Here is a 25041-nt window from a genome sequence, read left to right on the forward strand (position 1 = left end):
TGCTTGCAGTATTCGACCAATCACTACGTACTGGTTAACTGACCAATCATAGCACACCTCGCTTTTCAGAGCCATGAGCTTTGCAAAAAATCTGCGCGTTTCAGAGAGGCGGGGCAAAGAGGAGATACAAACATGCACTGTATGTGGAAAATACAGCGTTTTTGAACCTTAAATCGTGTATACACATTACATTACATTAAAACAAACTATAATATTAGTTTTAGCAGTGTCATATGACCCCATTAAGGTGTGGTAGAAACTCTTATGACTGGTATGAGGTGTGTTGTATATGATGCTGTGCAATTCTCCACAGTCACTGAAAGCTGTTATAATGCACTGTTTATGGCTTAACAGTAATTATATAAAGCTATAATTCACCAAAGAATAAACTTTTTGTCATCACTTATCCTTTCAAACCCATATGGCGTTGTTTAAGCATACAGTAAAGTTTTCAGAGGACTTACAAAAGCGTTTGTGAGGCAAAAGTATCTTTCTCAAGGAAAATCTTCGTCACTGTTTCTCAAGTCTTATTTACAATCTGGCATGTTTGAAATTTCAATATTTTATATGGTTACGAGACCCAACGAAAGAACCAACGGGGTTGACATTACCCTTATGTTTGAGAAAACTCACATATGGAAATGTGACAACAGAAAAAAGGCTATACTTTTGTTGTATAGGAAAAATGTGATTCTTCAAACATTCTTCCAAACCTTCTCTTTTGTTCCACGACACAAAAGAACGTTATAACCCTCAATATCTTTATTTTAGCCAATATATTATTTTAGGTATGTTTTAATGCTCAATTTTGCAAACACATTCTCTTAAATATAGGTAATAAAGTAGCCGTGGACCTGTGATGGAGCCGGAGGTGCAGCTTTAATGGAGATCAGGTATTACAGTAGGAATGAGCCAGGCAACTATCAGCCTGCATCTCTCTATGTGTCACACCCTAGTCTGTTTCTCTCTTTTGTTTTTCTTCATGTTATCTCTCTTTGCATCTCTCTACCTGCCCTTTCTTGCACTGTTCTTTCTCTTTCCATCAGTCTTGTTTCCCATCCACCCATTTGAACATTCTATTCGGTCTAAACTCTTAACTAATAGCATATAACTATTGCTCATAGTTATATGCTATAAGTGTCTTGGATTTAAACAAAGATTACAGACAATTAAATTGCCCATGATACGTTTCTTATGATAAATCATAAGAAACACATATACACCTATTTACAGAGACACAGCACTGACCTGGCACCGACTGAAGATGTCCGCAGGGGTAAGGTAGACGTGGAAGTGCCTGAGAACACGCACGGCCTGGTCACGTGCTTTTTCTGAGCAGTCAAGTGTCAGACAGCGGCCCTCTGCAACCTGTGACCTGAGCTACACAAAAACATACTTATACATTTAGTCATTTAGTCATACGTTACAAGAATAAATAAAAAGATTTGTTTAGCTCTGGGTATATCTGTCTTCAACACAGACTTACAGATTGATAGGGTTGACCTGCCGTGAGGATGACACGACCATCGGCACGGGCCATCTGCAACATGCAACAAAACACAGTGATTTACGATAAATAATAAAATAATTCAATTATTTGTCAAGTATGGTGACCCATACCCGAAATGTGACTCTGCATTTAACCCATCCAGAGAGTAGTGAACACACGCACAGCAAGTGGTGAACACACGTACACCCGGAGCAGTGGGCAGCTATCACTGCAGCGCCCGGGGAGCAAGTAGGGGTAAGGTGCCTAACTATGCAATGATAACCTTAAAGGACTCATTAAATGAGCACTTTCAACAAGTTGGTATGATTTATTAGGGTCTTCATGAAATGTCCGGAACATATTTTGCTTAAAAACACTCAATGGCTGTGTAAACAAAAGTCAAAAACATCTATGCTCAGTTTTGGTGCATGTCTCTTTAAGTGATAATACGTTACAGCGTACCCCACCCCCCTTCAGTCCGGCGTGTCAACACAACATGTGTAGTACTGCCATGGCAATGGTTTAGCTAAATTATGTTTCCTGAACTCCTCTGCGGTTAGTTCAGGAAACATACCATAAAACGAACACTGTGCGTAGTTTCGTTTTAAACGTCTCAAATCATTCGTCCTTAGGCTGAAAAGTCTGTCACAGCATACTAGTTATGCTCTCACGTTGTGTGTGTAACGTTATAACTTGTCAATGACAAGAGCTAAAATCCATGTAATTCCGCTGAGATCTGCAGGTGCGCATTCTGTGGATTTTATGCAAGCATACATGCACAACGTGAGTTTGCTGTGACAGATTTCTTAGTCTCCGGACGAATGATTTGAGATGTTTAAATCGAAACTAAGCGCAGTGTTCACCCCTGTTCACTAGCAAAACCGCAGCTGAACATATTAACGCACATAATGTATTAACATACATACAGCTAAACTCCAAGTGCCCATTTGCCAAATAACATATAAATATAGAGTAAGTTTAATACTGGCTTTGAATGTTCTATTTAGCCCGTGACTGGCTTAGCCCCCTTCGCTATCATATGCTAACGTTATCCTCCTATACTGTATATACACGGTACATGTACGTCAATTCAGAGTGTTGATAAATATTACTTAAATCGGCAGCTTTGTCTCATTCAGTTGGTCTCGATCCCTCTTGAGGAACAACTTTGAAGCTAATCCTGCTTGTACTGTCCCAGGTTGATAAAGCACTCCGGCTTGAAGTGATTCGCGCAAACAAGCAGGTTTTTACTTATGGTTTCTGAGGGATTTCCACTAAAAATAAAATAAATCCACTCCTGTCTCTTCCGAGGTTAGGACTCTGTGCAGCGACTACATTGCATGTTGTCCACGAACTTTAGCCATGGCGTCACGTACACCGCTGTCGCTTGTGAAAACAACAATGGCGGCAGCGCCGTGGGTGGAATTTTGTAGATTAAGGGGCGGTAATATTATAATAAGAGCCTGCGTCTACGTCACATCAGGAGCGAAATCTGAACGGCTCGATTTCTCACATGCTTGCAGAGAAAGGCTTACCAAAACAAAGTTACTGAGATCTTGTTTTTCACGTTTTCTGGGTTGCTAGATGCACCGGGGACCCAATTATAGCACTTAAACACAGAAAAAATTTGACATTCATCCAATTGGTGGAGGCCTTAGAACCGAGCTTTGGGGGACGCTACATGTCTTGGAGGTCCACAGAGATTCATAGCCAACAATTCCTTTTAAATATGATCTGAATCACCTGAGGACTATCTCTAAGTCTCATCTAATGTAAATATTTTGCGTATCCCTGATGGGGCTCACTGACATAAGCAGCAAGTGTCTAGTTTTATCACCTCTGCTGCTACTTTATGATCATCTGTGTTTTCCAGCATCTTAACGTCCACCCCCAGACAGCGCAGGTAACGGCCCAGACCCTGTAGCATGTTATCGCAGACCACCCGTAGCTCCTGTGGGGTAATGGTGGGCCCCTGGTATTCTGAATTCACCTTGAAGCCTTCATCCTCCACAAAGTGAGGCTCATTCTCCTTTTGCCGAGCCTGATGATTGGACAAAACACTTCAACATCATTTATGAAGATTAAATTTGATATTTTTCTAATCAGAGGTGAATAGGCAGGCAGACATACCTCTCTTCTCTTAGCTTTATTGCTCTTGTCTTTGGGTTTCTTTTCTTTACGACTCTTGGACGTTTGGATGGAGGGGATGGTGCGGAGGTCCTCTTGTAATCCATAGCCTTTCGGGTCCTTTGAGAGGGTAAGGTAGACGTCCAGTAGACAGTATGCATCAGTGGCTAAAGAGACAGACAGACAGAGAATGTTAAAGGCGATTAAATAATTTAAACAACCGATTTTAATCAAATTAAGAGCATCATATTTCAATGAATAATTCAGTCAATCTAAATTATATATTTTTTTCTCCATTCGGCTTTGTACAGCCTGACCTGCTGCAGTCCTCTTAAAGTTGTATGTAATTTTTTTAATAGCACAGTGTCTTAGCAAAGGTTTGTAAGACGTTGGAATGATGCCTCCACTTGTGGCATAATAGGCTACAGTGTGTAATTGCAATGATACGATAATTTATGGCTATAGTTTGGCCCTAAACTGACTTAAAAGTGTCCTGAACTGGCTGTTTTTATTATTTTATACTGTTGTCTGAGGTCTACTTATGACGTTCGTGTGGTTTTTACATTCGAAAACATCAAAATCAATAAGTAATAGGCTATTTTCTACCCAGGTTTTAATGGGCGGGCCGCATTGAAGACTTGGAAGTAAACGCCCACTACTATGATTGGACAGCAGTTTGCGTAGTAAACTTAGTTGGAGCCTTCTGTGAATTTGGTTAGACACATAACATTAGGTTACACATTATCAGGACATATCAAGCAATCTCTAACAAAGCAATAGTGACGCATAGTAGAAATATGTTTTACTCGTATAATATTGCTGCGCCATTCCTGTCGGATCCAATATTGACTGCACAGCTTTTTAATTTTAGTCTCTCCGCAAATCCAGCACCTTGTTCACAAAGGAATCCATGGTGAAATGACGCGAACAAATGCTCAATGTTTCACCCACGTGAGCAGGAACGTACTTAAAAATAAACTTCAACCACGCATTCCTAATATCAGAATCCAAAGGAAGCGACTGTGTTCTTCCACAACCAGGCGCTGCACAATGTTGCATGTTTTTTGCTTGGTCGCTCTAAATAAAAATAACAGTGAAAGAAGTCCTCACTGTTGCGCATATGACACGGGGCTAGCCGCTCTTGAGAGTCCTTCGCTAAAGTGACAGGGTTGCCAGATCTTCACAGAAAAAATATGCAAATAAAGACAAGACAAAAACAAACCTTAAAATGCAGATTGTTTATATATTTTATAAAAACAAAAAAAATCTTAAAATCTGCAACAGACCATTTATTAAGACCTAAATGCCGAGGCTTTTTGATCCAAGACCATATAACAAGCATAAAAGCGCTTATAATAACAAACATGGCAACACAGCAAAAGAGCGCTGTGTGATGTAGCCTTCCTAGCATAAACACAGCATATCAGCAGTTTAGTTTAAACTGACGGACAAAACAAATTTTTAGACAAAAGAAAATTATATGTCGCTATGGTTAACAGTTTGTCAATCATCACAAATAGGGGAGTGTGTACTATGTTTGGCTAAAGTCATTCGTGAACCAGTGGGCGGGGCTAGAGAAGTAGTCGTTGATATTTTTCTGTGGAGGCGGTGTTCACCCTATCTATCATAGATAGGTGCATTCCAGGACCTGGCGTTCGCTGAGCCTGGTGTCAATAACAGTTGTTAATTTTAGTAACAAGGGCGCTTTCATTTCTGACACTTACTGGATGTTCGCTTGAATATGATTCCCTCTTATACAACAAAAGCTCGGGTTAAAATTGTGGTCTTAATTCATCGCCCCTTTAAGAGACAAAAATAATGATGCATGAAACATTTTTCAACAAGCGTAAAAAAAGCAAAGACAAGTTAGGAAAAAATCTTTCTGAACATAAGCCCAGTCCAAGTGCCACCTCCGAATTAATTGTGATCACCTGCATAACGGAGTTGGCTGGTCCGGAGTGGTCGACGTTCCCAGTTGGAAAGCTGTTCCATTTTATTCAATGGTTTTCCCAGCACCTGCTGCACCAGCAGACTCAGACCCTTCTCTGCCGGACCCTCACTCACCTCCACTGAGCGACGCCCTCTGCGGCCCAACCAACAGCGCTGAAGCTGAGGAGTTAGCCATCATAAAACAATATTAACCGATAACAGCACGGTGTATTATTGAAACTTTAACCTGATGACAGTGCAAGTTAAGCCTCAGTGAATATTCTCACTCCAAAACATCACGTTTTGTCAAACAAAAGCAGAATGCATTGCAGAGGGCATATTATATTTTCTGTAAGCTAAACAGATAGGACCATTAGCTATGCTACATGTGTTTAGCTGTTGTTGGACATTTATTGGCAGCACCTCCTGATGGATGTGGAGAAGATCCAGAACTCCCTCAATCTTTAAAGGTTCCTCCTTTAGCTCAGGCCACGTGCTGACCAGACTTCTCAAGTCTCCACACATCCCATAACCTACACACAAAAATATAAACATGCTAGCAAATTAGCAAAACACCATTTTATTTTATTTTATATGCAAATCTACAAATAGAAAAAGACCCTTAGGGCTGCTCACCCAGTTTGAGGATGTTCTTGTGTAAAAGCAGCGCTCTGATAAAGCCCACTGTGGCACTATGCTGACTGATGTCATGAGCACACAGGTCCAACAGAAACACATGTCCCTGCATGGCCAGCTGGATCAGAGCCACATGCTGAGAGGGTATGGTGCCAAAACAAGCTCTCCATTCCATGTCCACTCCCACCACAAAGCCATCCTGAAGAGGAATAAGCAGGAAAAAACGTTACTTGAACTTAAAATAAAAAAGATTTTGACCAAATGACTTGAGGTATTTATAATTCAAACACAGGTCATGTTTACCTTTAAGACCGCCTCTTTGCACCGCTCAAGTTCATCTAATGTCTTTACAAAGTGGATGTTTTCTCTGGCCAGGGGGAACTGGTAGTATTTTTGCTGATCAGAATGAGGGGGCATCCAGGACTCAGATGGGGCGCTCACAGAATTAATTTCTCTGTGACAGAAATACACAAATATTTGTGAGAGTGAGGGTCACTGTATATCAGTGTACGAAGCATTCAATTTAATACTTACAGCTGCTTGGGGGAGAGGCTTTGAATCTTGTCCCACACCCCGATGGGAAGCCTGTTTCTGGGTATGGCGTAATGCGCGGACCACTGGGCAGCGGTCTGGAGGCTGCAATGTTTAACCAACAGCTGCAACAACTGAACCTGCAGCTCTGTGTGACCTTCAACCATTGCCTAAGATCAAACACACCCACATTCAATTCAAAATCAACACAATTTTATTCGAGGGAACGGTACTAGGGCAGGGACGCTAACTTGCCACCTTTTGGCGAAATTCGCCGTTTTGGATCCAAAATGGGTCATTATTGTGATTCGTCTAGATCCGATGAGTTTTTGAAAATGAGGGGTGTCTGTGAGTCTTTGGACGGGGTCACAGTGAATGAAATTATGAGAATCATGTGCAGATGTTGTGGTAATGATGTCAAATCACTAGCCAATTTGTGGGTTTTGTTTTGAATGCTGTGCAGAATGAGCGCACATACTCAACTCATGAATCAATATAAGTTGTGGTCGAATTGCGCAGCACCTGTGCATTTCTGACTTACTTCAACACAACTGTCACTAAGCAACAGGTAAAGGTGCGCTGGTTTGTTTGCCTTGAAAGAAATGGAGCAGACCCAAGAAACATAATATGGGGTAAGTGCGTTAAAACACCTTGACAACTGCTATCCCTGCATTTACGGAGACGCTCTGATGTGTAAAAGGAATTGTACTGGACAACTAGTTGTCTGTCACATCACCCGTCACTCCCTGTAATGTTAAATGTGCTAATAAGTGCACGGAGTTGGCGGTAAACTGCTTCTTAATGTTTTGCTCTGTCGATCTATCTACACATTAGCTGCGCTACAGTATGTGCTAGTCTACAAGCGTTCATAGACGCCACAATGCAATGCCAGATTTCTAAATGCATTGGAGGTCTCGCATCATTGTCACCTTTTTTCACCACGATGAGTTTGCCTCCCTGCTAGGGGCGTTGCTTGGAAGTTGCGGATGGTTGCCAAACAAGTTGTATGCCAAACTTTGGTATTTAGGGGTAGGGTTTAAGCCTTAAGCATGAACAACGTGTATCTTTTTTTTTCTGTTGAACATTTAGGAAAGCAAACAGTTCTGGTGCACTTTTGACTACCATTTACATTTTTCCTACTATGGTAGTCAATGATGCCCCAGAAATGTCAGTTGCTAACATTTTTCCAAATATCTTTCTTTGTGTCCAACAAACAAAGACATTTTTATATGTTTGGAACAACTAGATGGTGAGCAATTCATGACAGAATATTCATTTTTGGGTGAACTGTCCCTTGAACATGTTGAAATGTTAAGTCAACCCAAAAATAGTAACTACCTGAACATGATCTCTCCAGTTGTCTTCAGACATTGATTTCTGTCAGATCAAGAGAAAGACACATCACAAAAAGACATTGAAATGATAGAATAAGCCAACATCACAATAAAGTGTGCACCATGGTCATAATATAACACTTACAGAAAGAGAACATGTCATAGCATCCACAAAGAAAATCAGATTGAACGACAAGGACTAACTTTTATCTTTTAAAGTTATCATCTTATAAAGACAATATTCGCCTGCATTTATAATGTATTTTACCTTAGTAATGTTACATATTTCACAAGAAAACAGGAAGTAATGTCGAGTGATAATACCAAGTACAATGAAAGCGGTTACATAAGACAAGTTTTTAAAAACAGAAATGTGTCACGCTGTGAAATACACAAAAAAAAATCAGAAACTGGAGTTCTCACCTCTCCGAATGTCTTGTACATAAGAAATCTCAGTGAGTCCAGCTTTCTCTTGTAGACCGAATTCAGGCACATACCTTCAGTTAAATGAGACATGTTTGTAAGGTAAAATTCCATTTGCAGATATTTACCACGCACCACATGAATGATGAAAAACATGGAGCTACGGCACACAATGTGACTTACTAGGGTCGATGCAGAATTTTTCCATCAGCCTGAAGACGTGTTTGCTGAGGAGTTTGGGCTGAATCTGATCCGTCTGATGCTTGGAGAGAACCAGCTGTGGGTACTGACTGCAACCAAACAACATTCACTTAAAACCATTAGGGATAAAACAATACACAGTATAGGGTCCCTGGAAACATCATCATTTTAGAGAGAATACACCCGTTCACCTGAGCAGAGTCTGAATGTTAAAGTCTGGATCACACCAGGAATCCAGCAGTGTGACCAGCCGATGCTGAAGGTTCGAGTGGCCGCGTACATACATCTCTGCTAGAGGTAGTTTGTCCAGGAGAATGAGAGGCACACACATCTATAAGGATGAACAGACAACAGGGAAACTGAGTTGAACGGTGTTCTTAAAAGAATTAAGGTTATTTATTAATCATATTGTGAGGGCTGATCTCACCTTTTCCATGTCAAGATCTTTCTGAAGATCAACTTTGACACTGAACACCAGCGCCTGTTATAAAACACACACACACTGTGTACTTGTACTTACACTGGTATTGTTAAATATTGACAATTTCATAACTTAATTTAAATAATGCTTCTATATACTTCTTTAGTTCCTATGTACGTATAATGCAAAATTTGATATAATAATTATATATTATTGATATAATAACGCATAAATCATATTTGGATGATTCTGCGGAATCTTGCTTTCAAGATGTCAAACATGATTCTCTTAAAAACACAAATTTCCTTTATATTCATTTAAAGCAAGGTATGACACGTTTAAAGGCATTCATTTCTAAACTTTTACTGACAGTTTAACACAATTTGTAAAAAAAATATTTTCTCATTACCGTAACCTTTTAAAACCGTCAATCTCGTAGCATGTTTTGCTAAAAACAAGCGAAGCCATAATGCCCAAGCAGGTTTTTATTAATCACACATAATAAGACATTACTGAATTACATCTTAATAGAATGTGAAATTTCTTTAAATGTGAAAAAGCTACCTGTATCGGTAATGAGAAGGGGAAAAGTTGTGTACACAGCGTGATAAGAGAATATTACGTTTTTAACAAGAAAAATATAAATGAATTTGTTAACTTGTTAGCTATTTAAAAGGTACTAGTAGATGTGTTTCTTCACATAAAATTAAACTTGATGTAAATATATTTGTGTGCGTTGTGTGCGTCATTTAAAAATGTTACCGAGGATGATATTTATTCATTTTTATTATACATGAATAATCTGTCAATGATTTTTTTGTCATTTTAGAACGTCTCGTAGAACATCCAATTGTTTTTACTCGGTTTAAATTACAACATATGATGCACACAAACAAATAGGGATGCGTTACGGTTATGAGAATTTCATCAGAAAAAGTAATAAAATACATAAATAATTAATTCCTTCGTCAAAATTATGTTTTGTCCAAGGTAGAGAACACAATTATCTTTATTATGATAATTTATTGTGTTATCAAATTTTGTGTTTTATAATTCAAATCTTTACTGCCATGATGTTTCAGCGGTTTCGTGAGAATGACCCATTTAAGAATATACATATCATGGTTTTGTTGTAGTGCTTGTAATCTGTGCTAATGTATTTTTTTAACAATATACAGTAAATAAACGTATTGACGGTTTCAGCGGCAATAACATAAACAAACGTTATGTGGCCCAAACTTAACTTCCTGTAGACCTCCGCAAAGACTGTTGAGTAGTTTTAATTTAATGTAATACAATTAATATACAATAAAATATTAATATAAATGAATATAAGTAAATATAAAATTGATTGTTATACTATAACCAAACAGGCCAGAAGTTAACTTCGTGCCAGGCGCGTGTTCGTTGAAACCATCTCACATAAGTGATAATCATCAATAATATAACTAATTTAATAAAAATGTACTTAAGTATTTTAGGATGTCCCTAATTCTCAAGAAAACAATATCTGCGATACAAAAAAAGCTTTTTTTTCCCAAGCAAATATTTCTTTGGGGTAAAATGTGACCATGACATTACGCCACATTACATACATGTTAAATGTATTCAATGAAATGAACATTCATTTTGTCAAACAATTTTTCGATTGATTAAAAAATACAGACAATCGGAAGCTCGTGTATCAGAAAATGCCAATAATCTTAAATGTCAAATATTGGCTATTTTACTGGCAAGGCCAATACAACATCTACATCTCTCTCTATATATATATATCATCGAATTATGTTTCCAAAGCAAAAACTGTGAATCCGCTTGTAATAACTGAAGATGACCCCACGCACCTCTTTGTAACAGCAGCAGTCGTGTAGGAAGGACACATGCTCGATCAACAGCGGTTTCTCCAGTGAGCTCAGCTGGTAGATGGTCAGCAGGGGTTCCATATACCCCGGCTGCGAGTCCATCAGGAGCCCTAAGGCCTGCTGCTGTAAACGCAGCCTCGCTTCATCCCCAAGACCTTTTAAACTGGCCTTGGGATTTGTCTTCCAGCGCGTGAACTCTGCGAGGATAAACTGGGGCAGGGTGGTAGATTTGTTCTTCTGGGTGGTAAAACAGTTCTCCAGCACATCCAGCAGCCCAGCTAGAGGTTCCTTCATCTGAGAGAAGCTTTCTGCTAACACCTGCCGCAGCTGAGGGAAGAGGAGAAGGGGCTTTTCAGATGGGCCATCACTCAATATTTATATAGTCAAGTTTGGAAACGCTTGACTAAAACAAAATGTTGAATGATCTTAATATCAAGGTGTACGCTGAAATGTTTGACATTGCATTAGCAGACATGAAATTATATTGTGCCAACATATCAAATACTTTCATTACAGAACACAAAAATAAAAAACATTTTTGAAATGGATGACGTGGAACAAATAAGGATAAAAAAAACCCCAGCAAATAAGAGCTCGTGTCATTTCATACCTGTATAAATGACTTTGTTCTGATGAACACAGAGAAAGATATTTGGAAGAATGTTAGCAATTTTCAATTCTGTGACATCATTGACTGCCATAGTAGAAGAAATGAAATGGTAGTCAAAGGTTCCCCAGAACTGTTTGTGTTCCTAAATTCTTCAAAATATCTCCCTTTGTGTTTTTAAATATAAAAAAAATAAAATCCTACTATGGTAGTGGATGTTGTCACAAAACTGAAAATTGCTTACATTCTTACAAATATCTTTCTTTGTGTTTAACAGAACAAATACATTTATATACATATGAAACAACCTGAGGGTGAGTAAATGATGACAGAATTTTTATTTTTGGGTGAACTATCCCTTTAAGACACTGACTTGTATGCCCGGTTTCACAGACAAGGCTTAAGACTAGTCCCAGACTAAAATGAAAGTTTGAGCTGTCTTAACTGAAAATAAATTTCCCTGGCATATGTTAAAACATCAATGCCATCCAAGAGCAAGAAGCTCACTTCTTGAAATTTGTTCGCTATGTCTCCAAAAAAGGATTACAGGCCGAGATATTAGCAATCATCTTTATTCAAAAGCTGCTAAATAAAGTGCTCAGTGCATGTTTAAAATCAACAAACGTTTCGGTCACGTATGACCTTCTTTCGGTGTTTCACATTCTCTCGAACCGTACGATATGACTAGGGCTGAACATTAATCGAAATCGAATCGCAATCGCGATGTGAGACGTTGCGATTTGCTAATCGCAAGAGGCTGCGATGTGAAACGATGTGAAATATAGGAAACGCGTCTGTTCCAAGCCCGCTTTGAGTGGCATTCTTGCTAACCAACGAGTGAGCGCACCTCCATCCTATGCACTAATCAACAAAAACAAACAAACAGAAAGCGGGAGAGAGAGAGAGTGTGTGTGTTATTATGGCATCTGCAGAGTCAGATCGATCATATTAGGCAAATAAATACTAAAAACCATCCAATTCAGAAGACCGCACACACGCCTGTTATACTCGCGCCTCTTCCCCGCGTTGCGCGTCTGCGGATGAGCCGTTTAAACTTGACGCGCACACATAGCCGTTTCATACTCGCTCGTCTCGAGACGAGCCTTTAAACTTGAAGCGCACACACAGCCTGTTGCCTTGACGCACGCGCGCACCCTGTGTAACTCACGCCTAGCTCCGGTTTCAAACAAATGTAAATTCTATCTAACTGTTTTGCTAATTTCACTTGGATGAAATTAAACATTCAGCACATTTTCTACTTGTTTTAAAAAATCCCACATACTTAAAAAATAATAAATCAGCCTATGTAACGAACTATTTTAATAATTCACTAACACAATAGAAAATGTTATGGATTTAAGGGTTACAATGGGAGTTGTATTTGTTTTAATGGAAACTATAATAGTGTACACTGGTATTTGGATTCTATTGGTGTGATGTAATCTTGAAGCTGGGAACCAATTGAACAACAGTAAGCCCTATTTGAATAATGCCCAAAACACACTACAAAAATGAATTTTGTAATGGTTTTAATGGAAACAATTGAATTTCTGTAATGTTTTTTTGTTGTTGTTTTCTTTCAGCAGGGTAATTATACCCATACTGTGCTCCACACAACAATATTGAGCTGAAGCTTGAATTAGAAAAGTTAAAATCGCAAATCAAATCGCAATCGCAATGTCTGTCAAAAAAATCCAATTAGATATTTTCCCCAAATCGCACAGCCTACGTATGACCTTCTTTCGGTGTTTCACATTCTCTCGAAACTCTTCACATTTATATCACTTACATATCAACACACCCGTGTCCAATCAACTATTCAATTAATGATAAATCAGCACTTTCATTAGCAATAGACAATTATATCCGGAGGAGAAACGGTCAATCAGACAACCTTAATAAACCATCATTTGGTTGTACAGTGTTAAGACGAAAAATCCATTTAATTTCAGTTTGTNTAAGTGCGTTAAAACACCTTGACAACTGCTATCCCTGCATTTACGGAGACGCTCTGATGTGTAAAAGGAATTGTACTGGACAACTAGTTGTCTGTCACATCACCCGTCACTCCCTGTAATGTTAAATGTGCTAATAAGTGCACGGAGTTGGCGGTAAACTGCTTCTTAATGTTTTGCTCTGTCGATCTATCTACACATTAGCTGCGCTACAGTATGTGCTAGTCTACAAGCGTTCATAGACGCCACAATGCAATGCCAGATTTCTAAATGCATTGGAGGTCTCGCATCATTGTCACCTTTTTTCACCACGATGAGTTTGCCTCCCTGCTAGGGGCGTTGCTTGGAAGTTGCGGATGGTTGCCAAACAAGTTGTATGCCAAACTTTGGTATTTAGGGGTAGGGTTTAAGCCTTAAGCATGAACAACGTGTATCTTTTTTTTTCTGTTGAACATTTAGGAAAGCAAACAGTTCTGGTGCACTTTTGACTACCATTTACATTTTTCCTACTATGGTAGTCAATGATGCCCCAGAAATGTCAGTTGCTAACATTTTTCCAAATATCTTTCTTTGTGTCCAACAAACAAAGACATTTTTATATGTTTGGAACAACTAGATGGTGAGCAATTCATGACAGAATATTCATTTTTGGGTGAACTGTCCCTTGAACATGTTGAAATGTTAAGTCAACCCAAAAATAGTAACTACCTGAACATGATCTCTCCAGTTGTCTTCAGACATTGATTTCTGTCAGATCAAGAGAAAGACACATCACAAAAAGACATTGAAATGATAGAATAAGCCAACATCACAATAAAGTGTGCTCCATGGTCATAATATAACACTTACAGAAAGAGAACATGTCATAGCATCCACAAAGAAAATCAGATTGAACGACAAGGACTAACTTTTATCTTTTAAAGTTATCATCTTATAAAGACAATATTCGCCTGCATTTATAATGTATTTTACCTTAGTAATGTTACATATTTCACAAGAAAACAGGAAGTAATGTCGAGTGATAATACCAAGTACAATGAAAGCGGTTACATAAGACAAGTTTTTAAAAACAGAAATGTGTCACGCTGTGAAATACACAAAAAAAAATCAGAAACTGGAGTTCTCACCTCTCCGAATGTCTTGTACATAAGAAATCTCAGTGAGTCCAGCTTTCTCTTGTAGACCGAATTCAGGCACATACCTTCAGTTAAATGAGACATGTTTGTAAGGTAAAATTCCATTTGCAGATATTTACCACGCACCACATGAATGATGAAAAACATGGAGCTACGGCACACAATGTGACTTACTAGGGTCGATGCAGAATTTTTCCATCAGCCTGAAGACGTGTTTGCTGAGGAGTTTGGGCTGAATCTGATCCGTCTGATGCTTGGAGAGAACCAGCTGTGGGTACTGACTGCAACCAAACAACATTCACTTAAAACCATTAGGGATAAAACAATACACAGTATAGGGTCCCTGGAAACATCATCATTTTAGAGAGAATACACCCGTTCACCTGAGCAGAGTCTGAATGTTAAAGTCTGGATCACACCAGGAATCCAGCAGTGTGACCAGCCGATGCTGAAGGTTCGAGTGGCCGCGTACATACATCTCTGCTAGAGGTAGTTTGTCCAGGAGAATGAGAGGCACACACATCTATAAGGATGAACAGACAACAGGGAAACTGAGTTGAACGGTGTTCTTAAAAGAATTAAGGTTATTTATTAATCATATTGTGAGGGCTGATCTCACCTTTTCCATGTCAAGATCTTTCTGAAGATCAACTTTGACACTAAACACCAGCGCCTGTTATAAAACACACACACACTGTGTACTTGTACTTACACTGGTATTGTTAAATATTGACAATTTCATAACTTAATTTAAATAATGCTTCTATATACTTCTTTAGTTCCTATGTACGTATAATGCAAAATTTGATATAATAATTATATATTATTGATATAATAACGCATAAATCATATTTGGATGATTCTGCGGAATCTTGCTTTCAAGATGTCAAACATGATTCTCTTAAAAACACAAATTTCCTTTATATTCATTTAAAGCAAGGTATGACACGTTTAAAGGCATTCATTTCTAAACTTTTACTGACAGTTTAACACAATTTGTAAAAAAAATATTTTCTCATTACCGTAACCTTTTAAAACCGTCAATCTCGTAGCATGTTTTGCTAAAAACAAGCGAAGCCATAATGCCCAAGCAGGTTTTTATTAATCACACATAATAAGACATTACTGAATTACATCTTAATAGAATGTGAAATTTCTTTAAATGTGAAAAAGCTACCTGTATCGGTAATGAGAAGGGGAAAAGTTGTGTACACAGCGTGATAAGAGAATATTACGTTTTTAACAAGAAAAATATAAATGAATTTGTTAACTTGTTAGCTATTTAAAAGGTACTAGTAGATGTGTTTCTTCACATAAAATTAAACTTGATGTAAATATATTTGTGTGCGTTGTGTGCGTCATTTAAAAATGTTACCGAGGATGATATTTATTCATTTTTATTATACATGAATAATCTGTCAATGATTTTTTTGTCATTTTAGAACGTCTCGTAGAACATCCAATTGTTTTTACTCGGTTTAAATTACAACATATGATGCACACAAACAAATAGGGATGCGTTACGGTTATGAGAATTTCATCAGAAAAAGTAATAAAATACATAAATAATTAATTCCTTCGTCAAAATTATGTTTTGTCCAAGGTAGAGAACACAATTATCTTTATTATGATAATTTATTGTGTTATCAAATTTTGTGTTTTATAATTCAAATCTTTACTGCCATGATGTTTCAGCGGTTTCGTGAGAATGACCCATTTAAGAATATACATATCATGGTTTTGTTGTAGTGCTTGTAATCTGTGCTAATGTATTTTTTTAACAATATACAGTAAATAAACGTATTGACGGTTTCAGCGGCAATAACATAAACAAACGTTATGTGGCCCAAACTTAACTTCCTGTAGACCTCCGCAAAGACTGTTGAGTAGTTTTAATTTAATGTAATACAATTAATATACAATAAAATATTAATATAAATGAATATAAGTAAATATAAAATTGATTGTTATACTATAACCAAACAGGCCAGAAGTTAACTTCGTGCCAGGCGCGTGTTCGTTGAAACCATCTCACATAAGTGATAATCATCAATAATATAACTAATTTAATAAAAATGTACTTAAGTATTTTAGGATGTCCCTAATTCTCAAGAAAACAATATCTGCGATACAAAAAAAGCTTTTTTTTCCCAAGCAAATATTTCTTTGGGGTAAAATGTGACCATGACATTACGCCACATTACATACATGTTAAATGTATTCAATGAAATGAACATTCATTTTGTCAAACAATTTTTCGATTGATTAAAAAATACAGACAATCGGAAGCTCGTGTATCAGAAAATGCCAATAATCTTAAATGTCAAATATTGGCTATTTTACTGGCAAGGCCAATACAACATCTACATCTCTCTCTATATATATATATCATCGAATTATGTTTCCAAAGCAAAAACTGTGAATCCGCTTGTAATAACTGAAGATGACCCCACGCACCTCTTTGTAACAGCAGCAGTCGTGTAGGAAGGACACATGCTCGATCAACAGCGGTTTCTCCAGTGAGCTCAGCTGGTAGATGGTCAGCAGGGGTTCCATATACCCCGGCTGCGAGTCCATCAGGAGCCCTAAGGCCTGCTGCTGTAAACGCAGCCTCGCTTCATCCCCAAGACCTTTTAAACTGGCCTTGGGATTTGTCTTCCAGCGCGTGAACTCTGCGAGGATAAACTGGGGCAGGGTGGTAGATTTGTTCTTCTGGGTGGTAAAACAGTTCTCCAGCACATCCAGCAGCCCAGCTAGAGGTTCCTTCATCTGAGAGAAGCTTTCTGCTAACACCTGCCGCAGCTGAGGGAAGAGGAGAAGGGGCTTTTCAGATGGGCCATCACTCAATATTTATATAGTCAAGTTTGGAAACGCTTGACTAAAACAAAATGTTGAATGATCTTAATATCAAGGTGTACGCTGAAATGTTTGACATTGCATTAGCAGACATGAAATTATATTGTGCCAACATATCAAATACTTTCATTACAGAACACAAAAATAAAAAACATTTTTGAAATGGATGACGTGGAACAAATAAGGATAAAAAAACCCAGCAAATAAGAGCTCGTGTAATTTCATACCTGTATAAATGACTTTGTTCTGATGAACACAGAGAAAGATATTTGGAAGAATGTTAGCAATTTTCAATTCTGTGACATCATTGACTGCCATAGTAGAAGAAATGAAATGGTAGTCAAAGGTTCCCCAGAACTGTTTGTGTTCCTAAATTCTTCAAAATATCTCTCTTTGTGTTTTTAAATATAAAAAAAATAAAATCCTACTATGGTAGTGGATGTTGTCACAAAACTGAAAATTGCTTACATTCTTACAAATATCTTTATTTGTGTTTAACAGAACAAATACATTTATATACAGTACATATGAAACAACCTGAGGGTGAGTAAATGATGACAGAATTTTTATTTTTGGGTGAACTATCCCTTTAAGACACTGACTTGTATGCCCGGTTTCACAGACAAGGCTTAAGACTAGTCCCAGACTAAAATGAAAGTTTGAGCTGTCTTAACTGAAAATAAATTACCCTGGCATATGTTAAAACATCAATGCCATCCAAGAGCAAGAAGCTCACTTCTTGAAATTTGTTCGCTATGTCTCCAAAAAAGGATTACAGGCCGAGATATTAGCAATCATCTTTATTCAAAAGCTGCTAAATAAAGTGCTCAGTGCATGTTTAAAATCAACAAACGTTTCGGTCACGTATGACCTTCTTTCGGTGTTTCACATTCTCTCGAAACTCTTCACATTTATATCACTTACATATCAACACACCCGTGTCCAATCAACTATTCAATTAATGATAAATCAGCACTTTCATTAGCAATAGACAATTATATCCGGAGGAGAAACGGTCAATCAGACAATCTTAATAAACCATCATTTGGTTGTACAGTGTTAAGACGAAAAATCCATTTAATTTCAGTTTGTAATAGTTTCGGTTCTAGGTCTGTATAGGTCTATTCCACAAAAAGACAATTCATTAACTGAATGCTTTAATTCTGTGAAATGTCGAGCTACATGTGATTTACTGTCAGCTCTATTTATGGAAACCACATGGACAAGAAAGCAGATGTATTACATTGGTTGAACGACAAGATATAAAATCATGTCTGTTTTCAAATTCCTGATTTTTTTTACCTTATTTACTTTTTAAGATGGTGACAAGCTAAACAGTGTCTGCATGTAAAAATCCCATTGGCCCTTTGATCGTTCTTGAATACATTTCTGAAGTGTCTGCGTCAGCATGCACCAAATAATCTCATAAATTTCTTCCCCTAGAATACACAAACAATGGCCCATTTTTAAACAAATCTTTGGCATATCTTAAGTACAGATGCAAAATGTAGTGTTTTTTGACAATATTTTTGAGATCCTTACCAATTGGTGCATATGTGGTCCAGCATAAAACCAAAGATTTTGTCTTTTTTCCAGAAATCTTAATTGAAAAATCCTTTAAATCGTTTACTTTTTTCAAGGTCAAATCGAGCCTTTGTTTTTTTATATCCACGTGCCAGAAATTGATCGGGCAGTTTTTTGACTCGATATCAAAGTCTGTTCTATTAGAACAAATACGTCTTTATATTACGACCCTGTTTCAATGGTCGCACATGACAGCTTGAAGCATGTCACACACTGTTTCTGTCGGTTTGCAATATATTGTTGTGGATAAGGTTTGATTCATTTTCAAGACTTGGTGTCAAGAAATGGAAGCTCCTTATCATCATATTCCATATTGAATTTAATCGAATCACAAAAACTGTTCCTACATTCATAAAAAAGTTGTTATTCCTCTTCTGAGCCGTTGAAAAGTATCAAAATGTCGTCAAGTTCTTCAATAAAATACAAGTTCATCAAAGAAGAGGTTATCGAAAAACAGAAACCTTTCTTCCAAAAACCCCATTGTTATCTTAAATATTTTGTTTTGTCTCAAGATGCACACCAGTAATATTTTTATCTATAAGGCATTTTAATAGAAGCGACTTAAATATCCTAATTTTACCAAGGAATAGACCTGGCTTAGGCTAAACCTTGTCTGTGAAACAGGGCCTTAAAATGCCAAGAGAACCATTTTGCTAATTCTTGCCAAGGTGGTAACTTGGAAGATGCTAAAATATAACCGTTTTGATTTATTCTGGATGCACAACATAAGTTAAAATTGTGCTACTCTATAGTTTCGAAAAGTTCACTATTACCCTAAACGGATAAAGGTTATGCTAGTGTTTCCAAACTTTTGACTGGTGCTGTATATAAATACATATCAATCTGAAAATGTAATATGAATACGACTATTTTTTTAAATTTAGCCTCACTTCCTCATTCTTCATTAGAATTTTTTGACATTTTTGAATAACAGCAAACTCAACAAATCTATGAAATAACTACTTGCTGAAATAACTACTGAACAACTGGAACTATAGAACTGTTGCATGACTAAACACATGCAAATAAGTAAAAACTATGTTAATAGTCACCTTTAACCTGAATTAAAAAAGTGAAATAGAAAAATGTGGCATTTTATCAGTCAGCTTTTTAAAGATTTACCCAAGGAGGCGTTTGCATCTATTTTAAGCTTTTTTATCATTTGCTCCAAATCAACAGTTTCGAAAAAAATTTTGCAACTTTCCATTATAAAAGAAATAAATCTAAAATTGAATTTAGAAGGTTAATGAAAAAATGACATCATATAACATCTGAACAGTAATGTAAGTGATAATTTAAACATGTTTTATTGTTATTGTCAACACATTTCTACCACATTTCTAGCGAGATTTTGAACGTCCATATATTTAACAAAAATTATTATGACCAATTATGGTCAATTGTGTATTGAATCAACCCATTCTAAAACCTGAGTCAAGTTCTTCTCTCAACAGCAAGTATGCTCTACATTCTCTCAATGTCGCACACAACATGCTGCTTTTAAAGAGATTTTAATGACATGAGTTTCTTACCTCCTCCTGCTCTTTCCTGTTCCACAGGCCACAGAGGTGCTCCTGCAGACCAACCAGGTCAAAACCTGCAGCACAAACACACTTCCTGTTTGTCAAATCAATGCGTTTTTATCTGCGTTCTCATTTTTGGCCTTTTCTCCTTTTTATTAAATTAGAGTTATGGAAAGTGACTCAAGCGGTAGTTGAACTTTGCTTATCAAGTCCAACTTCAGCAATCTTACCATTTTTAACATAAGAAGTTTATTTTTCGGAAATTTTCCATATCCCTGTTTGTGTCATTTCTGTGCTAATAGAAGCATCAAACGAAATTGTGATCACAGACAGAGGGGAATTTAAAACTTGTCTGACAAACTCCACCTTTTCAGTCAACTTCCGTAACATGCCATGCTTCCGTGAGAAACAGGATAAGGTGCCTTTAAAGACCAGACGCTGTTTTAAAGGGATACTTCACCCAAAAATGAAAATTCTGTCATCATTCACTCACCTTCGAGTTGTTCCAATTCTGTATTAATGTCTTTGTTCTGATTAACAAAGAGATGGATATTTGAAGAATGCTTGTAACCAAACAGTTCTTGCACCCCATTGACTCCCATAGCAGGAGAAATTACTTTTATGATTTCTTTTGTTCTGTTGAACACAAAAGAAGGTATTTTGAAGAATGTAGGACAGCAAACAGTCCTGGTGCACTTTTGACTACCATTGTAATTTTCCTACTATGGGAGTCAATGGGGGGCAAAATCTGTCTTGTTATAAGCATTCTTCCAAATATCTTTCTCTGTGTTCATCAGAACAAAGAAATTTAGACCGATTTGGAACAATTCGAAGGTGAGTAAATGATGACAGAATTTTCATTTTTGGGTGAACTATCCCTTTAACTGGCTTTCCCGCCACCCTGAGACCTAAAGAGCAACCTTTTCTTTCAAATACAGTATACAGGTTTAACTCTTATTTCCTTTGTAATGCACTCCTTGACTCTTTCTCTCAGCCATTGATGCATGTGGATACTTCACACCGCATTTGAATTGAGCAAAACGGGTCAGAAAATTAACATTTAATACGCGTAACGGGGAGCCCTATTGTTGCTCAAGAGGTGTTGGGGCTTTGTGTTTTGGGGGGTGATTTCAGTCGACAAAACTGCGAGAAGACGAGCCTGAAGAGGAAGGTGGGGGTGAGTTAGGGGAGGCCGATGACAATAGAGAAATGGCGGGGGAGGTATACGGTGCTTTAAGCAGCCCTGAAAGCAACAGACTCTCTCTCATGCTGTGTGGCCAACACCTTGCTTTTCCCTCCCTCTCCTTCTTCCCAGGGCAGGTTTTCCTGTCCCCCCCACCTCCCCCGTCACCCCCCGTGTTTGTCTCGGATTTCCCCCGGAAAGGGCAACACGGTGGTCACGGTGTAAAAAATCCAGCCTTCCCGACCTACAGCCTGGGAAAGTGGTGCAAAGGGCTTTTCTCCGTCCACTCTCGGTGTAAACCCCCTCCTGCCGCCACGCACGTCAGCCGAGCTGCGGGGCTGCATATTCCTGCACGGAGCTCATCGCATTTAGACACAATAGCTCAGTGAAAGCTTAACAGGCCGTTCAAACATCATTTAGGCTGATCTTTTCTCATCAGTTGACTTTCCGAGATGGTGTGACAGCACCGTGTGAACATACCAGAGAAATGGCACGCGCACACACATAAATGTATATTTTCTCATCTGCGTGTCTACCCCACCCTAACCTCATTCTTTAACACAAACACACACATAAGAGGAAAATGAGGCGGAAGGACATTAAGGAATGTGGACTATGCAGCTAGTCAATGGGAAGTGAGAAAAGTGAAAGAGTTATTAAAGGGGACAGGTATGTACTTACAGAAGTTCATAGAGAGTATGACTTTCACTTCCAAGAAGCTTAAACCGTACTAAAGATCTAGATTTGTGCATTTATACTACAGAGAATGTAAGTTGCTCACTTACTAGGTCAGTGGTTCTCAAACTTTTTCTCAAACTTTTTCCCGCTTTTTGTAGGGTGCACCGCTCTGCGCCCCCCCCCCAATAAAGAAAGACTTCTTAAATTTAGAATTTTAATTAAACCAAAATATTCAGTTATACAATGCTGGAACATCAATTATTTTGGTTGGTGGGCTTATTATTCTGATTGAATAAAATGTATGATAAATTTCTGTATTTCATGAATTGACACAAAATCTGTGGCCCCCCCGGATCCATCTTGGGGCCCCCAGTTTGAGAACCACTGTACTAGGTGACATAATATGCCCAAATAACATATTCTGAGCTCTATTTAAAAGGCATCTTTCAAATGTGATTTCTATTTCGAACGTACCTTGTAATGGTCTTTCAAGGTTCATTCTTGCTCACCTGGTGGCGCTCTTAGTTCAATGCGTCCACACCCTGTTCAAAAGAATGAAGTTCATTGTTGTGGACGATTGTACAACACATGAACAAACAGATGGAAAGAAGTGTCTAGACATGACTGACATTGTATAATTCGTTTTCGTTTATATTTTATTAACATAACTAACCACAACTTATTCCCAAATCCCAACTAAGAAACACTTTTCATGCAGTTAAAAATGTTAAATGCCTTGTTCCAGACGATCAAGCCTGAAAGTTATTATTTCTGGTGGTTTTTATGTAGCAATCCTCAAAAATATGCAGCTTTGCTAGCTGGTCTTTATGTTCTTTATAATGTGTAGGACATATGAATCATTTAAATTGCTTCTCACACGTTGTAATGCCGTTTTCTCAAGTCAGCAACTGTTTTACTAACAAAAACAAGTAACGTGGTTCCCTTTTTGTCTTTTCAATGCTTCAGGGGAAACATGCAAGTTGCAAAAAATGATAAAGATTTATCTTCAGATTAAAACGGGAAATAGTTTTTTATATCTTGTTTGTCGGCTTAACAGTTAAAGTGACTCGTGTTGTGCAACATGTGAACAAGTGCCGCAGGTGTTGAGGCTTAAAAATCACAATCCAGTATCCACATGTACACATTTCAGTTGCACACAAACAGTTTTCCTCCCTGTGGGAACAGCAGCCTAATACAAGGCAGTCTGCCAGCTGGCTATGAGATGTGATTTTGAGGTTGAGTATGTTTTTTTTGGTCTGGAGTCTGGTCTGTTTCTCCCACCGGTCTCAAGGGAAGCTCCTGGCACCAAAGCCCAAACCTCCTGAACATGTCGCTCAAATCTGCTCTGGTCTTTACTGACATCTAGTGGGCACAGATGGATTACACCGTATGTATTGCAGCAGTCTGCTGCTATTTAGCTTAATTTTGTGGCTATATTTGTATTTTAAAAGATGTGTATTACACTGGAAACAAACTACCTAATGTGTAATGCACATAGTTGATTTTACTATTGTAACCATAGTTATTACAAATAAATATCATAGTTTCCACAATATTACAATCGTCTCAGTACAGTAACTGTAGTTTAATTGTGATATTTGTAGTTGAACTATTATGATACAAATGTTAATCCATTTGCAAACACACACACACAACAAAAAATGGTTACCACTATTATAAAAATGTGTTGGCACAGGTCTGTGGATGTGATTTTAACAGCTGCCTGTGTACATGTTATGGTTTCGGGTCTCTATGTTTATTGGCGTTGTGGGAGTTGCGCTTTTGTTACTCAAACGGCGTATGGGTGACGCAAACAATAGAGGCACGCGCCCAGCCGCATCAGGACGCGATAAACTAAACCGATCAAGCGTGATATCACGCTTCGCAGCCGTCATTATTGTTCTTTGATCACATACATGGGTACTATTACTTTAAATACATTTGTTGTACTTTGTGCAACTTTAATTCAACGGATTGATTCACTATTACATAATGTATATGGCTTTTTTTGTCATTAAAGTTTAGAATAGAAAAAGCACAAATCTCTCTCAAGAAAGGAAATGAATCTCCCCCAAGTAGTGACCATTTAAAGGGTTAAGTAAAATATGTCCAATGAACTCCAAATTCATTTGCAAGTTAAACTGGCGTTTAAAATCATCATTGGGAAATTTTACTGAATAGCCTAAGCTATTAATCAACCGCATTCTCAGTTAATACAAATGTTACATGTTGTTTATTTTTTCCCAACAAATAGTGATTATCTTGCATATTAGTTCAGCTTTTACCTGATAACTTCAATTCAGAACAGGAGGTTTAACTCAGCGTCTCAAAACAGGATTTTCACTGGAGAGGCTAATGCTAATTTGTCATGAAAACATTGGCCGTCAACACATTTCAAAGTACTGATGTAAAAACAAAACTATGTCGTTTAAATGATACTACATTGTGATATTTAATTTATGTTAGAAAACTTACTCAGAAAACGTGGATGTCAAGCGAGGCGATGGTACGTTGTATAAATCTTTACACATATCCGGTCGGAACCATTTCTTGCCTGACTTGTTTA

General features: G+C 37.7%; 1 protein-coding gene across 2 annotated transcripts in view; it reads right to left on the bottom strand.

The window, feature by feature from the left end:
* Window positions 1-25032, bottom strand: part of exd3 (exonuclease 3'-5' domain containing 3) — a 58931-nt gene extending 33899 nt beyond the window's left edge. Inside the window, exons 1-18 of one of the 2 annotated variants that reach the window (XM_057321298.1) lie at window positions 24951-25032; window positions 22950-23017; window positions 20624-20688; window positions 17109-17453; window positions 15271-15324; window positions 15035-15174; window positions 14826-14932; window positions 14643-14716; window positions 14224-14262; window positions 6716-6882; window positions 6485-6635; window positions 6182-6380; window positions 5969-6078; window positions 5548-5725; window positions 3620-3783; window positions 3327-3530; window positions 1487-1540; window positions 1249-1380 (exon numbers count right to left, since the gene is read on the bottom strand). In XM_057321298.1, coding sequence (XP_057177281.1) covers window positions 1249-1380; window positions 1487-1540; window positions 3327-3530; window positions 3620-3783; window positions 5548-5725; window positions 5969-6078; window positions 6182-6380; window positions 6485-6635; window positions 6716-6882; window positions 14224-14262; window positions 14643-14716; window positions 14826-14932; window positions 15035-15174; window positions 15271-15324; window positions 17109-17453; window positions 20624-20688; window positions 22950-22974 — 2208 coding nt within the window. In that variant the 5' untranslated portion in view covers window positions 22975-23017; window positions 24951-25032. Of the gene's footprint in view, window positions 1-1248; window positions 1381-1486; window positions 1541-3326; window positions 3531-3619; window positions 3784-5547; window positions 5726-5968; window positions 6079-6181; window positions 6381-6484; window positions 6636-6715; window positions 6883-8050; window positions 8090-8469; window positions 8544-8652; window positions 8760-8861; window positions 9002-9097; window positions 9152-10935; window positions 11277-14223; window positions 14263-14642; window positions 14717-14825; window positions 14933-15034; window positions 15175-15270; window positions 15325-17108; window positions 17454-20623; window positions 20689-22949; window positions 23018-24950 lie in introns of those variants that run through there. The other variant, XM_057321297.1, reaches the window with a different exon arrangement.
* Between the last annotated feature and the right edge of the window lie 9 nt (window positions 25033-25041).

Source organism: Triplophysa rosa, linkage group LG22 (assembly GCF_024868665.1).
Source record: "Triplophysa rosa linkage group LG22, Trosa_1v2, whole genome shotgun sequence".
Classification (NCBI taxonomy): domain Eukaryota; kingdom Metazoa; phylum Chordata; class Actinopteri; order Cypriniformes; family Nemacheilidae; genus Triplophysa; species Triplophysa rosa.